At 42.8% G+C, this 25,073-nt stretch overlaps 1 protein-coding gene across 1 annotated transcript in view; it reads left to right on the top strand.

The window, feature by feature from the left end:
- The window catches only part of CLMP (CXADR like membrane protein), a 44,914-nt gene that overhangs the window by 14,388 nt on the left and 5,453 nt on the right, over window positions 1-25,073 (top strand). Inside the window, exons 2-6 of the mRNA XM_009557539.2 lie at window positions 20,034-20,191; window positions 20,859-21,060; window positions 21,883-22,050; window positions 22,407-22,529; window positions 24,263-24,404. Of these exons, the coding sequence (XP_009555834.2) occupies window positions 20,034-20,191; window positions 20,859-21,060; window positions 21,883-22,050; window positions 22,407-22,529; window positions 24,263-24,404 (793 nt within the window). The remainder of the gene's footprint in view (window positions 1-20,033; window positions 20,192-20,858; window positions 21,061-21,882; window positions 22,051-22,406; window positions 22,530-24,262; window positions 24,405-25,073) is intronic.

The following is a 25,073-nucleotide window of genomic DNA, read 5'->3' as shown; positions in this document are numbered from 1 at the left end:
TTGAAATCTTTGGGAGCCATATGCGTCCTTACTTCAATTCTTTATAAATTTTGTAGGAAATACACTCAGCCATACTTCCTAAAAGAGGAAATGCTCGAGTCCTGTCTCCTGTGTTTAGAATAAACAGAATCCAGATAATTTAATCTAAAAAGAAAATGTTCTTTGGAGGGTAAACAGCCTGAATAAAACATTCTTGAGCAAACCCATGATGATGCCCCTCCTCTTGCACCATCCTCCCCTCAACAGCAGTTTCTATCCTGATGCCAGAAGCAGCTGCCTCATCAAGGGAATTGGCTGCACCGCAAACCAGACTGTAAATCTTACTCGGGATACCCTGTCATGTCTGTTCCTATCATGCTGCTAACTATAATCATACCAAATGATCCCTGAGGATCGATAGTGACCCTGCAATTAGGCACATCTTATTTGGCTTTTTCTGCCTAAACGTCAAAGACCCACTGCCTGGCAGACACTTAAGTTTTGTTTCTAGATGTTAATGAGGGCCAGATGCAGCATTGTGTGGTCTGTGGCCAATGAACTGCTGTTATCTGCAGTGTGGAGCCATTTGATTCCTTTTCCCTTCTCTGCTAGGCAAACATAATAAACTATTCTCAGTATTACAAAGCTGTTCCAACTTTTCTATTTGCTGAGCTTGCTGGGCTGAAGAAACACAGGAGGCAGAGGCTAGGAGGGTAAAGTCAGGTTTCAAATGGGAAAATGAGGGGTTTATATCTCCTGTCACTCCTGATATGGCAAAAAGCAAATAGGCATGTTAACTGTCAATGCAAGATTCACACACTAATTGTGTCCTGGAAAGAATGCCAGTGTCTAATAAGCATGTGTTACAGAATAAGGAGTACAATAAGGATTAGAATCCCCACTTAGCTTGTCATCTTGTTTCCAGTTATTATTAGGAGCATGGTCTGAGGAAAGGAATACAAGAAAAGGGTAAAAAGGGGACTCTTCCCTGGCCAAATATTCCCCAATATTTATAGCCAGCAAATGGCTCTGTACTCATTTAGCCACACTTTCTACTGCAGCCCATAGGTTTGCCAAGTTTATTCATGCCCTTGATTCAGTTCTGTGAGCTGTCACAACTGCATCAGACTGACAGATGCCTTGGAAACTCTACGGTAACCCTAATAAGTTTCATTTCTCTTACATAGATTCAGCCTGTGAGTCAGACTCTTGTCTGAGAGCAAATGTGGAAATAAGGAGCTAGGAATTACTGGATCAGATGAGATGGACAGCATCTAAATGACTGTTTCACTCCAAGATGGTTCAGTACTAGATGGAGGTGGAAGAAAACCCCTACCTGACAGTATGGATTTGCATGCTGATACGGGAAACTTATTGTTGAATATGAGGCAGTTAGGGGAAAATTGAAGTAATAAATCTAATGTTACTTGTGATTGGGCATTTTAAATATCTAATATCTTTGAGCAGGAGTTAAACTGTTTGAATCTATTCACAAGAAGCCAGGTCCTCCATTTCTTAATGCACGCTCCTGATTAAAATGGATTTTCTACCTTTGCTAGTCTGTAATATTACAACAGTCAATTACTATCTCACAGATGTGCCTACCCTCATGTTTTCTCACCAAAGGTGAAGGACCACTAATCATGCTGGCTTCAGAAATAGTCTCTGTACTGTGGGACTAGACCTTTCTGGAAGAGAAAGGTGAAAGTCTGTTTAAAGCACTGTGAACTTGAGTCTTGCTTTTGCTGTTCTTGGGTTGCAGGAAAGGACAATGTGTCAGGCTTTGCTCGTAGATATATTCTTCTATTACAAGCCCAAGTCTGTCTTCTGCCATGCAGTTAAAATCCATTACAAGTGCTTTGTGCACAGAGAAAAGACTGGGATGCTACATAGCATGTACAGGTCCTTGATATGATGTACCCGGTTTGGCATGGAACCAATCTGCGGAGGAAACTTGCCTAACGTGCTTCAGTGTTGAACTTACTGAGATTTTATGGGAAAATAAGTTTTATGGCCAATACTTAGAAATAAAAAGCATCGACACTGGCTGAGTATATAGGTCTGAACTGCTGAACTCGAGTGAATTGGAGCTGGCTGTATCAGTCCTCAGATTCATAGAGGAGCTGAAACAAAAATAGGTTGGGGAACCTATTGAGGAATTTGAGCTTTGGCTCTGTAGATAGTCTCATGCAGCCTCAGGTGGTTTTGTGAAGAGCTGGACTTCCCTGCAGCCTCGCAGCCATGCTTTTTTTTCTCTAGCTGGTTCAGGACAGAAGAAATGCATAAATAATTGGAATGTGGTGCTTTGTGTAGAAGCTTGTGCCTGGAGACTCTTGCTTAGTCTGGGTCAGGGTAAAGGTCCCTGCAGCAAACTCCTGGCACAAGGCTGCTTTTCAGCTTGTTGAAACAGTGCAGCCAAGCTGGGTTTAGCTTAAGGGAGGAATGTGAGCTGTTTGAGACTGGGAGATGACTCCGGACTGTGCTTGCCGTCAGATATACACAAAGCTCCATCAGAATGTGCTGTCTGGCATTGCTTGGCACCTCCCATCTTTTACCTTATTACTTTTTATAGTAAATGTTTTTTGAGCACCAGTGTGTCCAGGCGAACGCAGACATGAGGAACATTTTGCCCAGATCAAGAGGCGGGGTGCTGTGATTGATTTCCTGAAAAGAGGGAGAGAATTAAACTCATCCAGTTATGTGAATCCCACCCTCGGCTCTGAATGAGCCCTGGATCCCAATATTAACTGACAACTAGGGCTGGTTCATGTTAAACGTCTCCCTCTCTGTGTAGAACCTGAGATCAGGACAGCCCCTGCTGCCTTTACGGGGCCCTCAGAACAGTTATCTAATAATCTAGAATGCAAGTATCTTTGAGAGCTGGTAGCTGTAAGTTTGAACCTTGACAAATGCAGGATAGAAACTAAGATTCAGAGAATCATGAGGGTGTCTAATGCGCCACTGAATCAGTCTATCTGTGGAGCAAGTAGGACTATTTCTTGGAAAGAGATGCTAACAGAACCACAAGCAAACTGTGCAGACAGTGATGCTCTGTGGTCGCTGCTGTACTGAGAACTTGAGTGATGAAAATTTATCCATTCTGGTATTGAATATCCATTAATAAACGTTGCATTTCATTCTTACAATTGTGTTATGAACTGAGACTTTGTAACCTTGATGGAATTATGCACTTAAAATGTCCTATTAAACTACTATGGGCTTAAAATATACGTTGTGAAGTGGAACTACTGTAATTCCATAGAGCTGCAGGGTGCATGACCATCAGCTGAGGTGGCAAGTGCAACTGTGGGTAGACAAATGTATATCAATGACTGGATCGAGCCAGTCTTAGACTCTAAAGAAGATCATGCAAGTGTCTGACTTAGTTCACAGTTTCTTTCTTTTCTTCAGTTTCTCTATAAAAATATTTTTCCTTATCCATTTAAGTTTCATGTTAGAAGAAAGGCCTGGCTTATCTGCACTCTTATTTATTCTAAAGATATGTACAAGGCTGCTTTTGTTTTGAGAAACCCCGTGGGGCCTGAGGCTTTGTCAGCCTCTCCAGCTAGTCAAAGAAAACCCTTAACAAACAGAAGTTCAAGTATCAATTTTTCCTGTTGTTTATACCCACAAGTTTTTTTCAGCCTGAAACAAGTCTTTAAGAACAACTGATTTTCTGGACATGGAGCACCTATTGTAATGTTGTATCAGGAGGAGGTTGTTCTAAGTGTTTTCCAGAGTAGTGGGTGATAAGCAAGTACTATGCAGTGTAGGTATGGAATCATAGAATGGTTTGGAAGGAACCTTAAAGATGATTCAGTTCCAACAGAGTATGTTCTCTCATTGTCCTCCTTTTTGTATATGTCCAGTGATGCTGCTTTTCCCATTTGTCTGCTACTTCTCAGTCTATGCTGAAGAGCATGTAAACCGAGAAGAATTTGAACTAACATTCGGGCTTTTAAATTTGCAACATTTGAATGAGTTTGAAATTATGTAGAGAGTTAACATCCCTGTGGCTTTGTAAAAAGTCTTCAGCTGTCCAGTTTTTCCCCAGCCACTTGAATAACCTAAAGTTTTTAAGTCTCAAATGCTTTTCTGAGTTCCCTTATCAGTCTCAACTTGCCTGCTGTCTCCTTTTTTATACACAAATTTTAAGATACTCAGTCATGACTTTGTTATTCTCTACTCTGCATCTAAATAAAATATATCCTTGTCTTGAGGGCTTAGCCTGATGTAAATTATAGCAAGCCACACTGTCTAAAAGACGTTTTCAATTAGCCAAATTATGTAGTCAGAAAAACAGTAGAAAACAGTTTTTACTAAGTAGTAATTTAGCCCTACACATGAAAGCCTCAGATGCTCTATTTCTCAACTGCCTCAGCTTCTGAAATACTCTGATTCACCCCATTGAGCCTTACAGTAGCAGGGAGGCACCACGCTACTGCTTGTCTCATTCATTTTTGATTATTTATTTATTTGATCTTAAAAGTTCTTTGGGGAACTCGCTTATCAGCTCTAAAATGTGGTTGCACCAGTAAATAAGAAGCAGTGACATTAAAAGTAATTGACATTAAAGTGTTGTGACATTAAAATTAATCATGTTTGATGGATGTTAGAGACTGAATCTGCAAGGCTCCCGGGTTGATGTTTTAGCAAGTTCTGACGTTCATTCTCCCCCTCAGTTCCTGCAGCAGTTACATAACTGCCTTTCCCACCCACTGGTCCTGAAACTTCATGCAAGGGAGGAGATACTGGTTTGGAAGTGAGAAGGAGTTTCCTTGGAACTCACAACTTAGTAGCTTGGGGTAAAATGTCTGTTCCATTCTCCATCCAGCAAACTAGTGTCTGATTCTCAAAATCAACACGGTATGGTGACACTGGTTTCCTTAACCGAAAGAGTGGTGAAGCACAGGCAGAGGCTGCCTAGGGCAATGGTAAAGTCACCATCCTGGAGGGGTTAAAAAATCATGTAGATGTGGCTCTTAGGGACATAGTTTAGTAGGCACGGTGGGGTTCTGTTGATGGTTGGACTTGATGATCTCGGAGGTCTTTTCCAACCTTAATAATTCTATTATTCTAGTAATAATAAACCTTATTCTTCATAAGGTTGAAGATGAAAGGGACCACTGGGATGTTTGCAGCAGAGCTGATGGAATTGTTCTGGAGTGTTTGTTCCCCATGCTATGGCAGTTCCAGGGAGAAGCAGCCTTGCAAGAAAACCTGGCTCTTACAGTGTGAATAAGGACTTTTTTTGTTGTTGTTGCCTTTTTTAGTAATAAAGGGAAATATTTATTTAGGTTTTGTAACAATTGAGCAAGGTTCAGAAGGAAACGCTGCCAGCTGCTAGTTCTGCTTGCGAGGCACCAGTGAAGTGAAAAAGAAACTGTCAGTGTTTTCCTTCAGGATCTGGAGTTTCTCAAAGAGCTGGAGGGGATATGGTATAACCTGACACCTGTACTTTGCAGCCAAGCTCTTTATGATGACAGTCAAGAACACAGAGGGCTGGTCACTGTTCCCATGCTTACTTTGTGAAGCAAGAGTCAGGTGGAATCATAGCAGCCCGCTCCTCTTCTTTTGGCTCACCCAGAGATGTTCCCTCCACACAAGGAGCAAGAGGGAGAGATGCAGCATTTCTTGTCTCCAGTAGAATGTTTTCCAACTTCCTTTTTTAGCAATGTGAAACTTGGAGGGGCCTCAGCAAAATGAACTGATGTGTTGGGCAAGAAGCCAGCTACCTCCTTGCAGTGCAAGCTGTGTGCTGGCTTCACTTTCTGTCCTATTTGGAAACGAGAAGTAATAAGCTGACACGAGCTGATTTTCTTTCTTTTTCCCTGTCCCACTGTGGTCTGTACAGGGTGCCAGTCTTTGTGAAAGTCAGCACAGTGGCCAGGCAGCCTTTTTTCCATGGCCTCTTTCTGGCACGCAGTGATAATTTGTGTGAAATTCAATGTAACTTAACTATATAAGAAGCGAGATGATGGTGCCGTAGGTTAAATTAGCTGGATTTAAAGCTTGAGCTCATGTCTAGGGGCACTGAGAACTCCTGCTTTCTGCAAGCAGCCAGTCAAGAGGCACTTCTAGTGCACAGTTTGATTTGGATGGACCTTGTGAATTGCAGGTCTTATTCCTAACTCTGCCACTGATTACTTGTAAGCTTGGTCAATCCTCTTGTGTCCCTAGTTATCCATGGGCAAATTGAGCTTTCAGTGCTGACTTTCCCTTTGCAAATCATAAACAATAATACTTAAAAATTCACTTAAGGGGTTGTGAAAAGAACACTGAGATCCTGGCATAAAAGAATCATGTTTTTGTCCTGCTCATTGTACAATGTGCACAAGTCATGCTGTGGGACACCAGCAGGGGAAGGTGATGTTAACAGTGTTTGCTTATGCAACATGAAACTCTAGGTAATTGACTGCCACCGGACGAACCCTTAGGGTTTTAAAATAAGTGACAGACTTCATAGAATTATAAAGTGGTTTGGGTTAGATGGGACCTTAAAGCCCATCCAGTTCCATGCCCCTGCTATGGGCAGGGACACTTCCCACTGGATCAGGGGCTCCAAGCCCCATCCAACCTGGCCTGGAACCCCTCCAGGGATGGGGCAGCCACCGCTGCTCTGGGCAACCTGGGCCAGGGCCTCCCCACCCTCACAAGAAAACACTTCTTCCTAAGATCTCATCTAAACCTCCCCTCTTTGAGTTCAAAAACCATTCCCCCCATTCTATCCCTGCATTCCCTGATCAGGAGCCCCTCTCTAGCTTTCCTGTAAGGTCTCCCTGGAGCCTTCTCTTTTCCAGGCTGAACAACCCCAACTCTCTTTTCTTTGCACTTTTCAATCTCCTTGATATTCAAGTCCTTGAGCAGTAATAGCTAGGCTTGACTATCCCCAATCTCTGGATGTGCAAGGTAAAGTACTGAAAAGCTGCAGTTGAGATTTTCCTGGTTTGTGGAGGTGCTGCAGACCTGCAGCTGTGTGTGCCCTCAGTGAAGGGTATGAGGGTAAACAGCAGCTTGGGGAGGCAGGGGCAGAGCAGAGTATGCAGTTTAGTCTGTTTTTACCTAGACTCTATTCTGACTGAAAACACCGCCTTAAAGCAGAGGGGAAGAAGCTGTGTCAGCTCCTATTAAAGAAAACTGATTTTCCTAGAGAAGCCAAACTAGCAAAAACCCACGAGTACTGCGGAGACTAAGCCAAATATTTTGGCAGCTTTTTGTGGCAATTCTGGCTCAAAACACAGGGCAATTTTTGAAGACAAAATTTAATCCATGGGAACACTGAATAGCAATAATATCAACAAAGTTGATTTCAACTTGTAGGAAAGCATGTTTTGTGTTTTTTGCAGACAGGGCACCTCCCTGCAAACTTGGGTTTATATACACTTCCAGAATCATCAAGAAGATATGGAGGCAGAGGAAGCAAACTGGAGTGTTTGGGTTCCTCAGTTCAATTCCCCAAATCAGAGCATTGCTCGACAATGTAAATTACTGCGTAAATATTTAGGCTTTACTTTAGCACATTTGCTTTGGACCTTTTTGTGCCACTTTCTGTGGTCTGTTAATGATTTAGTTGTTTTTCTGGCACTTCGAAGTAAATGTCAGTGCTGCCCAAATCAATATTGGGGAAAACAGATGTTAAATAGGTAAGTCATTACTTGCAAATTCAGGCAATCAAGAAGTGATACCAGGTGATGTATCTGACCAGTTACAACAGATTTTTTCCATCATGTGAAGAGAAAAAGGAAAATAAAGCTGGTACTGGAGTGAAACTGGAGACGGCTGTGATATCCTCTCAGATGCTGTCAGCAGTAAAAAAAGGTTGAATTCATCAAATAAATTATGTGCTTAGTTATCCCCACAGACCACACATGCTAGGAGAGCTGGGCTTTGCTGTAAATGTGGCTGCCAGATGGCTGCAAGACATTACAATGGAGTTAATCATCGAAGAGCCCCCCACCCCGGTCCAGCAGCTGCATACACAGTATGTATCACAGAGGCTGAAACCAAGTAGTGGCACTTGGGATCTTGTCCGTAGCCAAGGCAGTGGGAAAGGAGCCTTGAATGTGTTTTCTTTGGGCAGTGTAGAAGCTGCAGTGAAGCAGGAAGGCCTGAGGCTACAAGAGTGGGGCTTGAGTCTCATGGGGTTCTTCACCTGCTGTAAGACTTAGTTTGTCATAGAATAGTACAAATAGCAAGGGGTTTCTGGAGGACTCTGGCTCAAAGCAGGATCAGCTCTCATCAGGCTGCTCCGGATTTCAGCCAGTCCAGTTTTGAATAGTTCCAAGGATGCTGATTCCACATTCTGAGAGCCCCTGTTCCAGCTGTTGACTGTTCTCATAGTGATTTTTTTTCTCAATATCTAACAAGAATTCCCCCTTTTAGAGCTTGTCTGTTGTCTCTCATCCACTCATTGTGTCCTTCTGAGAAGTCTGGTTCTGATCTGTCTATGACTTTGTTGTTCCCTCTGTAAGCTTTACATATGCATCCCTGAGGCATGCAGGTTTTTTTACATAAATTAGAAAGGACAGAACTGAGGTACAGAGAAGCTGCAGCTGGTCCAGGAAACCTTTCTTCTGCATCAGGGCTTGAGGTCCTTTTCTAGCTCAAGCTTTCCTACCAGGAAGCTTAGATTAATTTCCTGAGAACTCCCCACAAGTCTCCCAAATTATTCAGTAGAAATTTTTCCTCTGTCACTTCTCAAACCATACAGATCCACTGAGATCCTTGTTTCCATGGAATGCCTGTATTCCTGCACCAGCTCTGGAGTCCTTCCATCCTGTAGCCTATAACCTTTTCCCTTTTATCATAGGCTAAGATACCTATGGGTTGGCAGGACAACAAGGTGAACCAGTTTTGTACTGCCCAGTATGAGGCAAATACATTGGAAGAAGTCCATCTAAGCACCACAAAGATGATTAAAGGACTGGAGTGACTGCTTGGAGCAGAGCATTGGTCTAGATTATGTCCGGATGTCTGTTGTGACCTTTGCAGTTCTGTGGTTCTAAAGCAGTTCTGATGAAACTAAGATACCGGGGGCTTGTGGTAGGTGCTACAGATATCATTTATTGTCCTCAACAGCAGTTATAAAAGTGGCCCTCAAAGATGATGCATGCACAACAAAACCCAAAATACAGTTCACAGGGTAAGAATAATATAGTGTAGTATAATTTGTGTTCTCAAAGACTGGCCTTTTCTGCAACACTTTATTTCTTCAACATCTCCTGCTTTATGATAAGTCAGGGCTGTCAATAGAAACTCTTCTTGATGTTGAGGAAATCAGTTGGTCAAGTTGTGGCAGGGGCTTCAGTCAGAATAAGAACACAGGAAAGGTTCAGTAACGCTTCTAAGTCGGTCATTCCTCCTAGGCTTACTTCTGTGTACTTCACCTGACCTTTACAGTATGTTTCTTGACAAGATGCCTGACCTTTTCATATCTAATTAGCAGATGTGTTCAACTGTTGTCTGGATCTCATTCTTGCCCTCCTCCCCCTCCCAAACCCCTCTTTCCTGTTCAGCATCTTGGAAACATCATACTTGCTCACCAGAGCTCAATGATGTACTGTAGCTCTCAGAATGTCGATACACAGTGCTTATATTTTTCAAAGGACTCTGCCTCTTTGTTACTTCAGGCATCCCTCACTTGAGGAAAGGGACATGTGCCAGAGGAGAGCTAGATTGCTCTTTTGAGCAAAGGTCACAGGAATATTTGGCAGGCATGATGCTTGCATGTTCTCGTTGTGGGTTTCCCCTAGCAATGGCCCTAGGCTTTTGCAGATTTTGTTGCTTTGCAGAGCCCTTGGTATTTGCAAACATGCAAAATATATGAACACGCGTTTCAGCTGCTGGCACTGAAGCCCTGTGGTGAGCAGAGAGAAAATCTCATGCCTGTTGCAGAGGGAATTTGTTGATGGCACGCCCACTAGAAATGCAGTTCAGGGCAGTCTGGCTTCAATAGATTCCAACTCTGGGATTGTATCCCTTCCTGTTGTCCCCCAACACTTTGCAGGTTTTATTTAGCTCAAGTAGTACGGAAGGTTTTAGTCTTTACACCTGCATGTTTGAAAGCCAGTTAAAATTGGGTTTGAAAAGTCACTTCTTTGAGTATGTTTCTATTTCTGAAGGAAGCAAAATGGATCTGTCTTCTCTTTTAGTCCTTATGCCTTTTCCAAGCATCTTATGGGGTAACTTAATTCATGCTCTTAACTCTTAAAATAATGCTAGGGCTTTGATAAATCTAAACTTAGATTAAAAAAGAAACAGCGCAGGTTTAATAAGTAAATACGTAGGCACTTGAAAAGCAATAAACAAGCTTTCCTACATTTTTAAATGTTCCAAAACTTTCAGAGAAGCAAAAATTCTTAATTTTCTTATGTTGTTTCTTATGCTGCAACCTTGTTCCAGCACTTAATCAACTTGATGGATGTAGTTTATTGCATAGTCATGTCTTTTTAGGATTGTAGGCTGTTTTCAAGTGGGAATGGATCCAGGAGCGGGAATTTGGCCCTAGCTTACACACTGCAATCTTGTGGGCAGTGGAATCATCTTCCTCAGTCTTTGTCTCTGGCTATTGTCAGTATACAAGGATGCCTTCAGCTCAGCTGTGTCCTGACAGTCTTTGAAAAGAGAAATATGCAGGAATCTATTGTATTTTATGTTAAATAACATTTCCTAATTTCCTGTGTCTGACTTTTTGGCCTTAATTTCAGAATCGCTTGCAGCAGCTGTGCAGTCTTGCTGTCAGTTCAAACAGCGATTGTGTTCTGCTTTGGAAAGCTGTCCCTCTGAAGGGAGAATGCTTTCCAAACTTCTTGTCTCTCTTAAAGTCAGTGCAAGTTCTCAGGAGTATAGTATTCAGGCTAGGCTTGGGTTTGTAAATCTGCTGGGAAGAGCTTCAGGATCCTTTTGAGCACAGGGCCTCACTTTCTCCAGTACAATCTGAACTAATACACAGCGTGTGGAAACTGAGACTTGTCTGCATGATGCCAGCTTCCTGAAAAATGCAGTTGGTGGGTGTCTCTTCCAGCATTTACAGTTTGGTTTGCATTCCTCAGTAATCCCCACCTGCTCAATTTATAGCTCTGATTCAGAAAGTGGGATTTGCAGAGCTCCACCTCTGCTCGTCTGAGACCTTAACATACATGTCTAGATGCTATAAGTCCTGGTAACAGTGGACAAAAAAAAGGAGATAAAAGATTTATCTATTCTTAGAATCTGCTTACAGCTGCTATGCTGTTGTGCCAAACTCCAGGAAAGATGCGAAGAGAGAGCTGAATCGTAGTGATAAGGTAGTTAAGAAATGGATCCTCCTCTTTTCTGGTTCATAGTGAAGCCAGTGCAAGGATGAGGAGCAAGAGAATGAGGTTTCTTTAATTTTCTAACCTCTGATGGGTTCAGTAGATACTGATTAATTGATCCAAACTGCTACAGTGTTAGTGAGAAATGGCAGCTGGGCAGCCAATATCTATAACATAACTCTTACTGAGTCAAGCTGCTGTGTTCCCGGTCCTGCGCTTGGACCAGGAGACTGCACCTTGTATTCATCCCAGAAGTGTCGCAGAGTTTAATGTGTCTCCCTCGCAAGATTTATGGGGGTGATGGGGAGGAGCTGCTGCTGTTGTTCATTTTCTGCCCTAGGGCAGGCTGTAGCTGAGGATTTGAGACTAAGAGAATATGAAAAGTGACAGAGTGCTAATACATTAGGCATTCATTTTGTATCCTATTAGTAGTGCTTGTAGTGGATAAGTGAGATGTCATGCCGTGTTATGTGCAATTATGAGCATGCAAGAGCACATCTCATTGAGGTAACGTGGATGTGCTGAGCAGGGACTGAAGCCTGTTCCTTAAAACAGTACCAAACTTTGCTGAAAGTCTCTGTGAGAGAAAGATGCAGGAAGGCACAAGCTTCACTGGTGAACACCTTCGAGGTTTCTTGGTACCTTTTTTGGAGCGCTTAAAACAAGTTGAATGTCCATGACAAAAAACATCATCAGTTTAGTGCTTCCGGTTAATATCTTACACTTCGATGCTGAGGGAAAGAAAGGGAGTTCTCAGTACAAGAATGGCTGTATTTGGTATCTTTATCAACCTCAAGTCTTTCTCCCTGATTTTCAGTTACCTCAGCTGATGCAACCTACTCCTTGGATTTTGAAATTGGTGAAGAAATATCTGATGGACAAATACTATTTTGAAAACAGTTGTGTTGCTGTCTCTTCTGGTTTATGTTCTCGATTCTGCTTGGTGTCTGCCTTGGGCAGATAACTTCATTTCTGTGTGCTTTCATTTTTATGTCCATAGACTGACAGCAACAATAGGCTCACTGGAAGACTGAGGCCAGACTGAAGACACCCTAGAAATTATTACTGAAACCATTTTTCTTCTCTCATTTTCAAGCCTCATTTGGAACCAGGCAAAAGGAGTGAAATTTCTGATCATAGGGGTGAAATGTCTTGTTCTCTTGCTTTCCTTGATATAAAGTTTTGTAAGGTATACAAATCAGCCCAGAGATGCTTGTGGAGGAAGGGAATATCAGACAGCTCTTGGTGCTTCAGCCCCAGAGGTATCTGATCTGTACTGACAAGGTCTCTGTACAGATCTAGTCCACACAGCTGGAAATCACCAGCTGCATTACTGAAAGGCTTAGCTGAGCTGTTGCTGTAAACAGAAGACACCTGGGCCATTTTACTCATAAAACTGCCTGGTCTAAGTGCTAAGGAACTTCACATGTTCCTCTGTACAAACACTCTGTGAACCATTAAATAGGAAGATGCAGTTCTGGTGCCTTGTTTTCTGTTCTCTGGTCTCCAGGGATGTAAAGCCAGAATATCCTACTTGCATTTGATTTCTAAAATGCAGTGAGAAAAAGGACAGCCACAGCATATATGGCTGCTGGCTGGCTGTGAAGACCCTCAGCCAATACTTTTCTATTATTCCGAAGTCTCTCCAGTCTTTGGGTTCCATTGTGTGTCTTAGTGCCGAAGACAGTCTTTATGTTGGCATTTACAGGGACAGAATTTTCTCTCTTGCTTATAGGAATGTATAGGCAAGCTCCTATACATTGCACATGGCCGCTGGGTGCTGTGGGATCAATCTGGATTTAATCTACTAGAGAAACCCCAAGTTCTCCCCAGGGAATTTTGCACCCTTGCTGCTGGGGCCATTTCTGAGACCCAGACCTGCACTGGGTGGACCATCTCATTTGTGCCCAAGAATGGTGCGAAGACATTCATAGTACATTTACACACACATGTGCACTACTGCTGTGCTGGTAACAGCAATCCCACAGGTCACGCCCTGGTTTATCCAAGTCTGCCCAGGAAAGAGTCAGTGTCCAGCTCCTGGCCCTTGCTTCTGCAGCTGGAGGTATCTGTTAGTAGGAGCCTGTGTTCCATGAGCCAAATTCCAGCTTCATCCTGCAGTCCTGCTTTAATTCTTACAAACCTCTAAAATTCAGAGGCTTTGCTTTGTGAAATGTTGCTTTTTCTCTTTTCCTTGGGGCCTTCTAGTTCCTTGGCAGTTTCCATTCCAAATGCTTCACGTCACCACTTGGAAACCCAGCAACATACAGGACTCATCCCCTTCACTTTCTGTTTTAACAGCCTCCTCAAACCTCAGCCCCAAGCACACATGTCTCCGATTACAGAGAACCTCTGCAATGCTATGTGAATGCAGATGGGGAGAGGCTGACCTCTTTATTTTAACACAGCCAGCCTGTTCCTGTGGGACCTGACTGTTAGCTTACATTTTTCTTCTTTGAGATGCTTTTGCTTCACAACTAAATTCCTGATATCAAAGGGAGGCAGAGGGGAGCAGGCTGCAGGCAGCATGCGCTGGTGGCCAGGTCTTGGTCACTTGGAGCATTTGAGCTCTCTGGAGAAGGTGACCTTTGGCCCTTGTCTCTGCCAGCCAAGGAATACAGAAAGCAGATGTCTCAAGAGCACAGCCTTGGCTGAGTTAATTGTCCTTAGGAGAATTTAGCCGCCCCCAGTGTCTCCTCCCTTGCACAAAGAATGCAAAACAGTGGTGTGTAAGAAGAGACCATTTCATATTTGTTTTGGCCTAAGATGCTGTGAGGGTAACTAACTGTTAGGTTTAGCGTGGTCTGAGGGTGAGCAAGGGGGTTTGACCCTGTGGGTTCTCCTTACAGCTCCAGAACAAACCAACATTGCTATCCGCTGTCGTGGTTTATCCACAGCAGAAATAGGGGAAAAGAGTCAAAGGGGAGATAAAAGATTTAATGTGCGTGTCCCTGTTATTACTGAACAGCCATAGTGGAGGGAAATGTTTTGTTTCCCAATAGAGAGCTTAATTATAAGGCTTACTGAGCCCTTAAATACTTTGCTGTAGATCTAGTGTCTGTGGTGTCTTTAGCAATTGGCTGATTTGAGCTTCCAAACCACGCGGGCACCTCTGAAAGTTTCATTTGACATGTAATTCTTTGGTTGTAAAAGTAGTTGTCAGCCTCCTATGTAAGCATGTAGAATTCTAAATTTGCTATTGCTAAATGCTCACATTTTGCTCATTACCACTGGGCAGAGCAGGAGGCAGGCTTCTGTTTTTCCATAAGGAAGCTTAGTAAATCATTTCCTATAAGATTGCAGCAAGATGCAACTAACAGATGTGAAATGTCTTAAATTCTTGGCACGAAGGAATGGTTCAGAGTAGCAACATGGCAGGCTGTCGTAGCCTTTTGTTTCTTAATACTCAAACATATTATTTGTACATATATCTAATTTAGACACTCTGTTTTCAAATACTTTTTTGAGTGGGATGTTTTTAGCACAACAATCATAACAGTCAAATGTGCAGGATTATTCAGTTGGAGGAACACTGTAAGCCTGAATAATTCCAGGGATATTTATTCTTGGGGCAAATTTGAACTGTTTAAGTAGTTTTCGTGAATTTGGATCATTTTTACTAGGATGAAGTGCTTACACAAGCAGTTCAGCCTGCAGGGCTAGCTGAGACCAGCTATAGCATGGGACTGGGATGCACTAAGGTGTCTTCCAACTGCCTACCTGGATTTTGAGAAGAATGTGTGTTACTCAGAGGAGTCCAAAACTTCCTTCCTGGAAGGATCTCATTTTCAGATAGTGAAATCATACAGATGTGAAAATTATTTTTAAATGTTTCCCAAAAAGGACTCAAAATTATTGGCTCCACTTGAGAGAGCCTGTCAGTAGGGGACTGTTCTTCTTTCCAAAAGGCTGTGATGTGCCTTGACAGCAGTGGCCATTCACTGTTCCTGTTATGTTTTTATCCAGGAAATGTTTTGATATTAATGAATAGAAGCAGAGAGAGCACCTATCACAGGTGGAATGGAAATTGTCCGGACAGTGCTATGAACTCTGTATGTGGATACTATTGGAATTCCTGCTTTTGCTGTTGTGTTGAACAAAGTTTTCCTTGGCAGCATGGTTGAGTCACTTGCTTCCTGAGTTGCTTCCCCTTGGTGCCAGTACAGGATGTCTCGAGTTGCAGGAAGATTACAGACTCTATTTCTACTCCTCCATGCACATCAGTATCTCGGGATAATCTGTTGCAAAGGTCATCCTTGATAAAAAGCCAAAAGAAATCAGAAGATATGTAGGTGAATAACATCACAGAAGTTCCTAGAACAACTGAACATTTTCAAGACCCATGTTGGACATTCACATCTTAAATGCACTTGGTGTAGGTGTGGCTTGGGCCAAGTTTACAAAATATCATTATGGATTTCTCTTTTCTAAGATGTCCCTCCTAATTCCAGCCATTAAGTAATATAGCACAACTTATTACTTTTTTAGAAGTATAATCTATATTTAGCATTGCTCCCTAATTCAAGCTGCCTTCTGAACCTAATGAAAGATTTAAATCTTAGAAGCTCTTTAGCTTTTAGCTCATGAATTTGCCTGCAAAGAAAAAGGTTGGTGAAACACGTATTTTCACTTTGATTCTGAATGTATGTTCACATGCCTTGCAGGTATATATATTTGATTTTGTTGATAGGTCTATTTGTGTTTATACGCATATTTGGTTTTGGGTGGGCATGAAAATAAACTGAGTTTCTTAATAGCATTTATATGAAAACGTGTGAATCATGCTAAGGATTCAGATATGGAAAACACTGTTTTGGGTGGTCAGAACCTGATAAGGCCAAATACACAGTCCAAATTTCCTCAGCACTTGCTACATTGAACAGATGGTTCCTTCCCTCTACCCCCGTTTCGTAAGGCAGGCTTTTCTGAAATTCAGACCTGCTCTCGATCCTACCATCCAAGTCACTGATGAAGATATTAAGCTTTAAGACTGACATTTTTGCATGAGAAAGATGCAGGATATTGTCTACATTTTATTTTTCTTTAAAGTCTGCTCTGTATGCAAGATGGAATGACCTGTTCAGAGGGATAAAGGTCTGTTTGTGTGTCCTGGCCCAATCTGTGCCCTTCCCCATGCAAATCTGTGCTGCTGTTGGGTACTCTCTGTTTAGGCGTGCTGGCTTTGGTGTTGTTTAAAATATTTGTTGCTCTATGTTTCTTGGATATTTAAAACATTGGTGCGTAATGAAAAACAGTAATTGTTCTCCCTTGTCTCCAGCGCATTGGATGAATTATCATCTTCTGAACAACAGAACAGACATTTAAATATCACAGTGTTGTCCTCTCAAACACAGAGCATCCTTTTGCGTGCAGTGGGTCTGCCAGCCCAGCGCTGCACCCAGCGGTTCTTTTTCAGGCCCCCAGCCAATGCTTTCAAAATGCTGCAGTCGCAATAAGCTTTTAGGCCTCTGCTTGGCAGGAAAAACAAAACAACCTCCCTCTGAAGTCATGGGACACGGGCTGAGGAAAGCTGAAAGAAGTGAATACCGAATTGCTCTTTGCAGCATCACAAGCTGAACACAGGATGTGGAAAGGAAAGTGGGTTTTGGGGGTAAGAACTACAGAGCTTGCATATCTGTGGCATTACTGAGCCAGACTCTTGGATCTGACTTCTGGGAAAATCTTCCATTGTCTGACTATTGTCTGCTGGAGCTCAGGGTGTTCCTGAGCAGGCTCTGCCCTCCCGTGGCTGCGACGCTCTTGAAGGGGAGAGGCTTTGGAGCCTTGTGCACCCATCCCACAGAGCAAAAGCACTTTTGTTCCCTACTTGCTGTGTGCCCTGGGCAGTGTAGGGAGGTGTTTGCTGCTCCAAGGTGTAGACATTCTCCTTCAGTACTCGTCTAAATGGAACTCAAACTACAGGGGAAATAATTGCTAAAAGCACTGTCAGCAAAATAGCATTTCTTGGAGCTGTTCTTGTTAGATCACATCTACACAAATACAAGAGGCAGTTGATCATTGAATTAATCACAGAATCATGGAATGGTTTGGGTTGGAATAGACCTCAAAGCCCATCCAGTTCCAACCTCCTGCTGTGGGCAGGGACACCTCCCACTGGATCAGGTTGCTCAAAGCCCCATCCAACCTGGGCTTACACACCTCCAGGAACGATTCTACCTAGAACAGAAAACTTAAATTAACCTAGTGGGGACTGGGCTATGTGGCTATGTTCTCTAATTCCCTTTTCTTCCCAAGGCACATACTGTAAATTCCAGCATGTATTTAAAAGCTTGTGGCAGTGAGACCCACCCAAGCCCCTGGAAGGTCGGAGGATGGGTCCCATCTAGCATTCTGTGGATCTGGCATCCTGTGTTTGGTGCTTTTATGAAGTTACGTTTTGAGCTTCTTTTTGTCTGTATACAGGTATAGGTGAAAAGAAAATAAAGCAAGAGTGTTATCTGGAACACTTGCAAAACTTACAGATTTCCTTGTGAGTTCATGGTCATTATTAAAGAACTAATAAGGACTAAAGGGACAAGTTTTTTTTTTTTACAATCTAGTTGGTTCAATGGTAAATCAGCTCCAAATTATCTCTGATTGCATGTACTTGAAAAATAAAGGGTGATTTAGAAATTTGCAGTCACTATCTCACTGGATGTCTCCCTCATCTTACTCCCACACAGGGAGATGAGCTTACAGGCACTTCCCCTTCCTCAAATCCAGAGTGTGTTTGCTGGGCAAAACGAGAACAGACCAAGGTGTGAGCTCCTGAAAGCATTCTATCCAAGCCAGAAAGGAATGAATATGATGCTTGTTATACTCCTTCAAAAGGTGATTTATAAATCCTGTTCAACGCTTTTCATGTAAAACTACATTTTAAAATGTAGAATATCCTGTGAGGTGTGCACAAAACCTCTGTGCTGCCCCAGGACTCTGAAAATGTTGCAAATGTTATGTGAATGCTTGCTATTGTAGTGCTTAAATTAAACTTATTGATCAGTCATCTAGTGAGTGTCAGTGCGTTAATGAAGGCAGCCTGCAGCAATGTGGGCTGTAAGAGAAAGCAGGCATTCATCTTACGCAAAATGTGTAATTGTATTTGGCAGATGGGGCTCTGAGACTAGTGAATCCAGTGATAAACTGGATTAATTTTCCCTTTAAAGCAAGCAGCTAATGTGGCTGAAAAGGAGCTTCCACTCTCCTCGATTCATGCAGAGATCCATGCAGGGGAAGAGAGTTTAATCCTTTGCAAGACTCCACCTGTGTTAAGATTCTAGGTGTTTTATATATGTGCATGCATGTGGCAGATGATGCCTTTTGCTTGGTAAATATTGATTGACGCTCAGGAGCTGAGGGATGGTCATGCTAACTCAGGCAGAGCTGGGAGCAGGAACAGAATGAATTTTCTAAAACCAGAGTTGGTCCTGAAGAAACAGAAAAAAATGAGGAAGGGTCATGTTTGGTGTAATTTTTCCTGTTGTTTTTTTTTTTTTAAAGGAAAGTTCATAGATCCACTATTTAAATACAAGTATAGGAATAAATTTAGCAGATGTAACTAGAGCTTCTTATGCTCTTGCCAGTAATCTGGTTCTGTAATCATAGGATTGTGTGTTCCATCACACGTGTGACTTCCTAGCACTGCCAGCTCCTACAGTTTTCATCAGTTTCACAGTGTTTGGCCCAAGAAGTGACATATTTCATCTTCATTTCAGAGGGGAAAAAATGCTTTTATCCTTTCTTCTTGCACAGCAAAACTTAAGAGCAGCCCAACTGTACTCTAGAGGTTTATACACAAAGGGCAGGTGGTATTTATGCCCCCGAAATCCCCATGGAAAGTTGGTTGGAAGATTTGTTATTTGGTGTCATAGCAGACCTGGGGGATGCTGACCTAGATGCCTGCAATTTTCCATACCAGTGATCTTCTGGGTGAGTTTCAAGAGAGTTTGAATTTACCATGGCGAGCCCATGTGTTATCAGAAGTTGGAGATGGGGAAAGCCAAGAATCAACCCCAAATTTGTTCAGTATGGAGAGAAACTCGGAAAGAAGTAGTAAGTTCCACAGTCCATAAGAGCGATGTTGGTTGAACACCATGGCGCTAGGGAGTTCAGATGTGGTTTGGGATTTGCTGGTTAACATTTAAAAGGCTCTGCTTCCCTCTCGTGGTCCAGCTTGGCAATTTCTTTCTGGTTTTTTTAGAGCCTGACAAAACCTTTTTGAGAACTTAATATATTTTTGATGTTGCTATTCAGAGACACCTTTCTAGCCTACTGGTACCGTGCCTTTCTTAAGGTTAACCCGCTTGTCCCCAGTCTGGTCTCTCACTCCCAGAACTGAAACACATGCAACGAACATCATCCAGTGTTAGGGAGAAGACTCCAAACCTTGTTAGGCTGCCATAGGAATAAAGCGATGGAAATGCTGCTTATGAATTAAGGTAATAAAAAGCAAAGGCAAAACCAAGGAGATTATCTGAAATTTGCATAGAGGATGTGGGTGAGACTTCAGCATTGACAGCTCTGGAGTGTGAAGCCATCTGTTTGTTCTTCGTGCTTACATACCAGTGAGAAGCTAACTGCCTGTGTGCATATAGATGTCCCCTTTAATCAGCTGCAATCTGTCTAGGAAGCCAAGCTGTTGGGTTTTCTTTGATGCTGTGAAGTAAATGAGGAAGAATCCAGGGAAACCTAAGCCAGCAGCACTTGTCAGCACAGAGATGTGTCCTTAATCCTGGCCTCTAACCACCGTCGTCTGTCTTTCAGCTTCCTGTTCCATTTGGCTGTCACAGGCGCAGACTGAATTTAAGAGAGTGGCTGAAGAAAACGTGACTTTGCCCTGTCATCATCGCCTGGGCCTCCTGGAGCAAGGGAGCTTGGACATTGAGTGGCTGCTGCACATTTCGGAGACAGTACACAAGGCGGTAGGTTCAGCCACTGAGAAAAGAACCTTGCTTCTCTGCTGACATCAGCAGCTGTTAGCTCAGAGACTTCTGTGATTATCTTAGCAAGTTATTCTGATGAACTAAGCAGTGTTTAGAGAAGAAAGCTGACTTTTTTAGATTTATTAGGTATAAAAGTTATTTGATATTCACGCGTGCCATCTTGGAACAGGTTGTGTTACAATCAAAGTTCCTTTAAACAAACACTCTTGTGTAATCAGTCATTGCTGCATAAACTTCAGAGTTGCCCTTTGGGTTTTCAAAAATGACCTTGGGTTTTGTAGGCCTAGTTTCTGACATCTTGGTTTCAGGAAGAAAAAAAGAATAGTTTAGTACTTATAAAATCCAGGTCTGCAGTCAGAGTTAGCCAAACCCAGACAAACGTAAAGACTGTGCCTACACAGTGTGGCATAAACTGATGTCTATTTTGACACTGGTATAAAAGCTGCAGAGTAAATCTCTAGCATAAATGTTTCAGTCTCAGACTTGAAATCCAGGTTTAATCTTTCACCCTGTGTGACCGTTGGCAAGTCATTTCACCACACATAGCCTCTGTCTGCAGTTCCTGGGAACGCTTTGATTTGTTGTTCCGTGTTCAAGTACAACCTCAGCTGTACTGAAATGATCTGTGCTTGTCTCTGCTCCTTAGGTGATCACTTACTCCGGAGGCCGTGTTTACGATGACCTGAATGAAGAGCAGAAAGGGCGTGTTTCCTTCACATCTAACTTCCTTGCTGGAGATGCATCCTTACAAATCATATCCCTGCAGTCCAGCGATGCGGGGAAGTACATATGTAAGGTTAAAAATGCTGGGCAGTACGAATGGGCTATCATCACACTGAAGGTTGTAGGTAAGGTCATTTTCCAAAGGGAAAAAATCACTAGGTTCATTTCCTGGAGAGGGATTTATTTCAGCAGGGTATAAATACAAAGATCTTTCTCGATCAGGTTTCACTATCCCACTCCATATCTGCCTTTGCGGTTTTTTTTTTTTGGCAAAGGACACAGGAAAAGCCTAAGGAACTGTTTTGAGGTAAATATAATCACCTACAAAATCATATGAGCTGCTCCTTCCAAATTCTCTCTATGATCTCATCACACAAACGAGACTCATATTCTAGCTTAGCTGGTGATAGCCCTGTCAAGATCTCCCGCTGAAGACCCTGGGGTTGTGTCCAATCTGATCCAGGCCAGCGGAGGCGACAAATAAGCTGCCGGGGTTAGCATTTCTCTTCCTTGATTTCAGTGTCTTGGTTGGCCTTCTCACATAAACTGTCATCCTGTGGAGGAAGTGCTGTGGCCTGCAAGACACTGTGGGGAGAAGGAAGAAATGGAGAAGTAGAGGGAGGGAAAGGATATTCTCTAAATAGTATCGAGAAGAGGAATGCAGTGATACAGCTCCACTGATGCGAGTATTCACAAGACAAACTGCCCCAGAGTGTTTTAACATGTCATTTCTATGTCTGAGGCAGCCAGCTCCACTGCTCAGACTATGAAGTTGCACACAATTGCAGCTAAAGTCCCCGAACAAACATCACTGCTGTAATTCCTTAATGCGTTCCAGAGAAGGCAGCTCTTGGAAGTGGCTTAAATTACAAGCTTTTGCCAAAGAAAGGGTTTTCCACCAAGAAAACAGTCTGCTGCATTTGCATGACATGTCTTGTTTCTTCTAGAAAAACCTTCCAAGCCCAAATGCTGGCTAGAAGGGGAGCTGTTGGAAGGAAAGGAACTGTCCCTGCAGTGCCACTCCGCCTCTGGCACTGCACCCATCTCCTATCGATGGCAGCGCATAAATAAGGAAGACGAGAGAGCAGAACATCTCCCACCGACATCAAGAGTCAGTAAGTCAGGACATTTCGCCTTGGAGCTCTGTGTAAACTCCAAGTCCCATAATCATTCACATGCATGTGTACCTTCACAGGCCTGCTTTTGAAACAGGGATCTCTTGCTGGCAGTGATAGCAATGGTGTCCAAGTCCCTCTCCTGACTGCAGTTGGACATTGCAGAAGGGAGGAAGTGCTGGAGAAGTTTGTTTAGTGTTTTGCTGAAGGTTGACAAATGATCTTCCATGAGGTATCATTGATCCTCATTGAACTGATTCAATCCAGAAGTTCAATTCATGATTCTGTGTCCTATCCACTGTTAAGGTCGCTTAGTCTTTTTTTATTAATTCTGCTGGTGATACTTCCTGTTTCAGACATCTCCAATCCTGGGCAAGTCCTACTGAAGAATCTTACGCAGATGAGCACGGGGTTATACCAATGCATTGCCACCAACGAGGCTGGACAAGAAAGCTGTGTTGTTCAGGTGACAGTGCAGCGTAAGTATCAGCACACAATTTGTGAGCAGTGCTGTTTCACCAGTGTCCCATCAGGACTGGCAGATTCTGTGCCACACCTCTGCCATTCCATACTGCAATCAAATGGAATAGTTCTTATATATTCACTGTGCTTACGCTTTGCACAGCAGTCCTCCATAAAAAGTGAAGTGGTAAATAAACCATTTGGCCTCAGGTGTTGTGGTTTGCTATAAATTTTGATTTTGAGAACAACTAATGAAATATGAAGGGGGAAAAAACGATGAGTTAAAGGTTCCAGAGTCTCCAGCTTTTGAGGTACTTCTGGTTGGAGTGACTGCATGAGATTACTCTCAAGAATAAAATCTCTGTGTGAACGGTCTATCAGTGCAATTCCAAATTACTTGTCTATTAGTAAACTATCTAAAGGCAGCTGGAAAAGCTGACTTTGACATGAAGTAATGCACTGGATGAAAAACAACTTTTGACACAGTTTGGTTTCAATCTAGATTTAAAAACTTCTGCCCAGAACAGCAGAAATTAAAATCAGTGTCCCTCCTGACTAACCCCATCACGGATGTGTGTCCGTGAGGGATCTGCGTCTTTGCATATGAATGCAAGAAAAAGGGTGGCATTTAGCAGCAGTACTGAGGACAAATCCAAACAATACAGTTTAGGTAGCTTTAACGTGCAGCTCAGCAGGAGCTGGATCGGCTGTGATAAAAAGCTGCTAATAGTGAAGTCTCTTCTGTGGAGATTCCATAGCTCTGGAATTTTTCTGGCCAGCCAGGCCTGAAATAACCCCAAAACGGTCATGTAGCAAGGAAAATGGGTTCGCCTCAGGCATCTGAGTAAAAGCGTCCAGGCGACTTTTATGCCAGTTTAACTGAATTGGTTTAAAACCTCACTTTGGTTTGCTAAACCCTCCGTAGGGACAAGCCTTAAGGAAACAACCTTCAGCCAAACCCAATCTAACCACTCTTAGCAAAAGAAGTTGTCATGAATTATCAACTATGGTCCTATAAACACTAAGAAGTTTTCTTTCTCTAACTTTGTTATTTGGGATGGAAAATGCCTTGCACCTGCACAGTGCTGCCTCCCTTTCCTCCTCTTTCTCCATCCCCCCTCAGGTCACTTTCTTCCTCAACTGAATAATTCATTCTGCAAGTGAATCATTTCAGGGTGAGCTGAAGGGGGGGGGGGAAAAATCCTCATGGGGAAACATTACTAGTTTAAACACTCTTCTGCTTCTAGGAAACTGCTTGGTGCTTAGTTTCACACGTGGGTTGTCCTGTCCGTCTATACTTTCTGCAGTTCTGTGCTCTTAGGAGAGGATTTTTTCACCTCCTCCTCCACACCTCGCTGGAGGTGTTCAAGGCCAGGTTGGATGGGGCTTGGAGCAACTTGATCCAGAGGGAGGTGTCCCTGCCCATGGCAAGGGGTTGGAACTATATGATCTTTAAGGTCCCTTCCAACCCAAACTATTCTATGATTCTATGATACCAATTCTGGACCACATCTGAAGGCACAGCACTTGTGATCCCACCCTTCCAGAGGTGAATCCTTTTATCACTGTCAGCTCACGTTTAGAAACAATGCCTGAAGATAAACCGCTTCAACCTCTGTTTGACACCTAAACAGTGTCTCATACCTTCTCTTCTGATTTATACCGAGAGGTGGAAGTTGTAGAGTAGGCTAGAATCTGACCGCATGACCAGAGTGAGAGTTTCCCAACACGTTTGTGTTCTGGCCAACAGATGCACAAAATACTGGCATGATCGCTGGAGCGGTTTGTGGTGTGGTGGTAGGACTTTCCCTCCTCTTCCTGGTGGTGAGGCTCACAATAAGAAGGAAAGAAAAGAAGAGATATGAAGAAGAGGAGGCACCAAATGAAATCAGGTAAAGCCTGTTATTTAATCCTCTACTTCCCACATTCCTTTCTTGCAGTTTCACACATCTTTTTACTACCGTTTTAAGTAACTTGAGTATAAGTGTCTCAAAAAGTTGTTCTAAAAAGCTTTTAAAATCTCCCTGAAATATCAGTGACAAATCTCTTGACAGTGAGCATCTTTGTGAAGACTTCCCAGAAAATTATGTAAATGAAAATGTCTTTTTTTTTATTTCCTTGGGACAAATGAACATATAACTCAACAAAATATTCTCTCTCACACTTGCAATTTACAGCATTTTAAAGAATTTGCATAATCCCCTCTGTACTAAATTCACCTCACTTGTCTGTTGTGGTTCTGAGAGGTTAGAGGTTGTTTTTCTTTCCTTTTTAATTGCAATTTCTGCTGGCAATGCTACAAGGCAGGCAAGTTCTCACAGTCTTTCTTGAGCCTTTTGAACAACTGTGCTTCTGGATTTAGCTCAGGGTGAAAAATCCCCTGAGCTGCTGTGCGCCGAGCTGAGAAGCCTCGCCCTGAGTGGGCGTATGGAGAATGCTGACACATGTTCTTTGAACTCATCTGTTACACATGGGTGAGGTCTGCCACTTCACTCCCCCAAGCAGAGATTGGTGTCCAGCCAGTCAAGCCTAAACTTTTCTGCAAGGAAAGTGCTGGAAAA

Source organism: Cuculus canorus, chromosome 23 (genome assembly GCF_017976375.1).
Source record: "Cuculus canorus isolate bCucCan1 chromosome 23, bCucCan1.pri, whole genome shotgun sequence".
In the NCBI taxonomy this organism is placed as follows: domain Eukaryota; kingdom Metazoa; phylum Chordata; class Aves; order Cuculiformes; family Cuculidae; genus Cuculus; species Cuculus canorus.
The sequence above is the reverse complement of the archived record's forward strand: the minus strand, read 5'-3'. Positions and strand labels throughout refer to the sequence as shown.